The sequence below is a fragment of the Calidris pugnax genome, unplaced genomic scaffold, assembly GCF_001431845.1.
Source record: "Calidris pugnax isolate Ruff unplaced genomic scaffold, ASM143184v1 scaffold170, whole genome shotgun sequence".
NCBI classification, from domain to species: domain Eukaryota; kingdom Metazoa; phylum Chordata; class Aves; order Charadriiformes; family Scolopacidae; genus Calidris; species Calidris pugnax.
Window position 1 is genome coordinate 229445 of NW_015090905.1, and position 729 is coordinate 230173.

At 59.8% G+C, this 729-nt stretch overlaps 1 protein-coding gene across 1 annotated transcript in view; it reads left to right on the forward strand.

The window, feature by feature from the left end:
• The window catches only part of MEX3D (mex-3 RNA binding family member D), a 9695-nt gene extending 9352 nt beyond the window's left edge, over nt 1–343 (forward strand). The window contains exon 2 of the mRNA XM_014949057.1: nt 84–343. Coding sequence (XP_014804543.1) covers nt 84–236 — 153 coding nt within the window. The 3' untranslated portion in view covers nt 237–343. The remainder of the gene's footprint in view (nt 1–83) is intronic.
• The last annotated feature ends 386 nt before the right edge of the window (nt 344–729 follow it).

Sequence of the window (729 nt, forward strand, 5' to 3'; positions counted from 1 at the left end):
CCGCCAGCGTCTCGGCCGCGTCGGGCTCACCCACCGACTCCAGCAGCTCCGAGGGGCACCGCAAGAGCTCCCGCGAGTGCATGGTGTGCTTCGAGAGCGAGGTCATCGCCGCCCTGGTGCCCTGCGGCCACAACCTCTTCTGCATGGAGTGCGCCATGCGCATCTGCGGCAAGGCCGAGCCCGAGTGTCCCGCTTGCCACACTCCCGCCACGCAAGCCATCCACATCTTCTCCTAGCCGGGTCCTGGTGGCCACGGGGAAGGGGGGAAGGTGGGAGGGCAGCCAGCCCTCCCCTCCGCTCCCCCCTTCCCCCACACCGTTCCCCCCCACCCCCACTATGCTTTTTAGGGACTTTAAAACTGTTTAAAAAATCAAACTTTTAATTTAATAACGGATCCGATGGGCGCAGGGGGTGGTGGGGGGGGGAAGGAAGAGGCTGCTGCTTGCTGGCTGGAGACGGAGGGGCGGGAGGGTGGCCGAAATCCAGGGGGTCGGGGAGGGGTGGGGGGGAAGGGGGCCGATGAAGACAACGAGGAAGAAGGGGGTGAAACTGCAGAGAGGAGGAAAACTCCGATGTTTACAGAATAGCTTTAACTCTTCACCCGGCGGCTGGGAGGAAGGAAGCCCAGCTGTTCTTCAACCAGTCCTTCCCAAATAACAGTATTCAGTTTGCAAAGTTAAATAAACAGAAAGAAAAGGTCCGGTTGCACTTTTTATTTTAGGACACGCA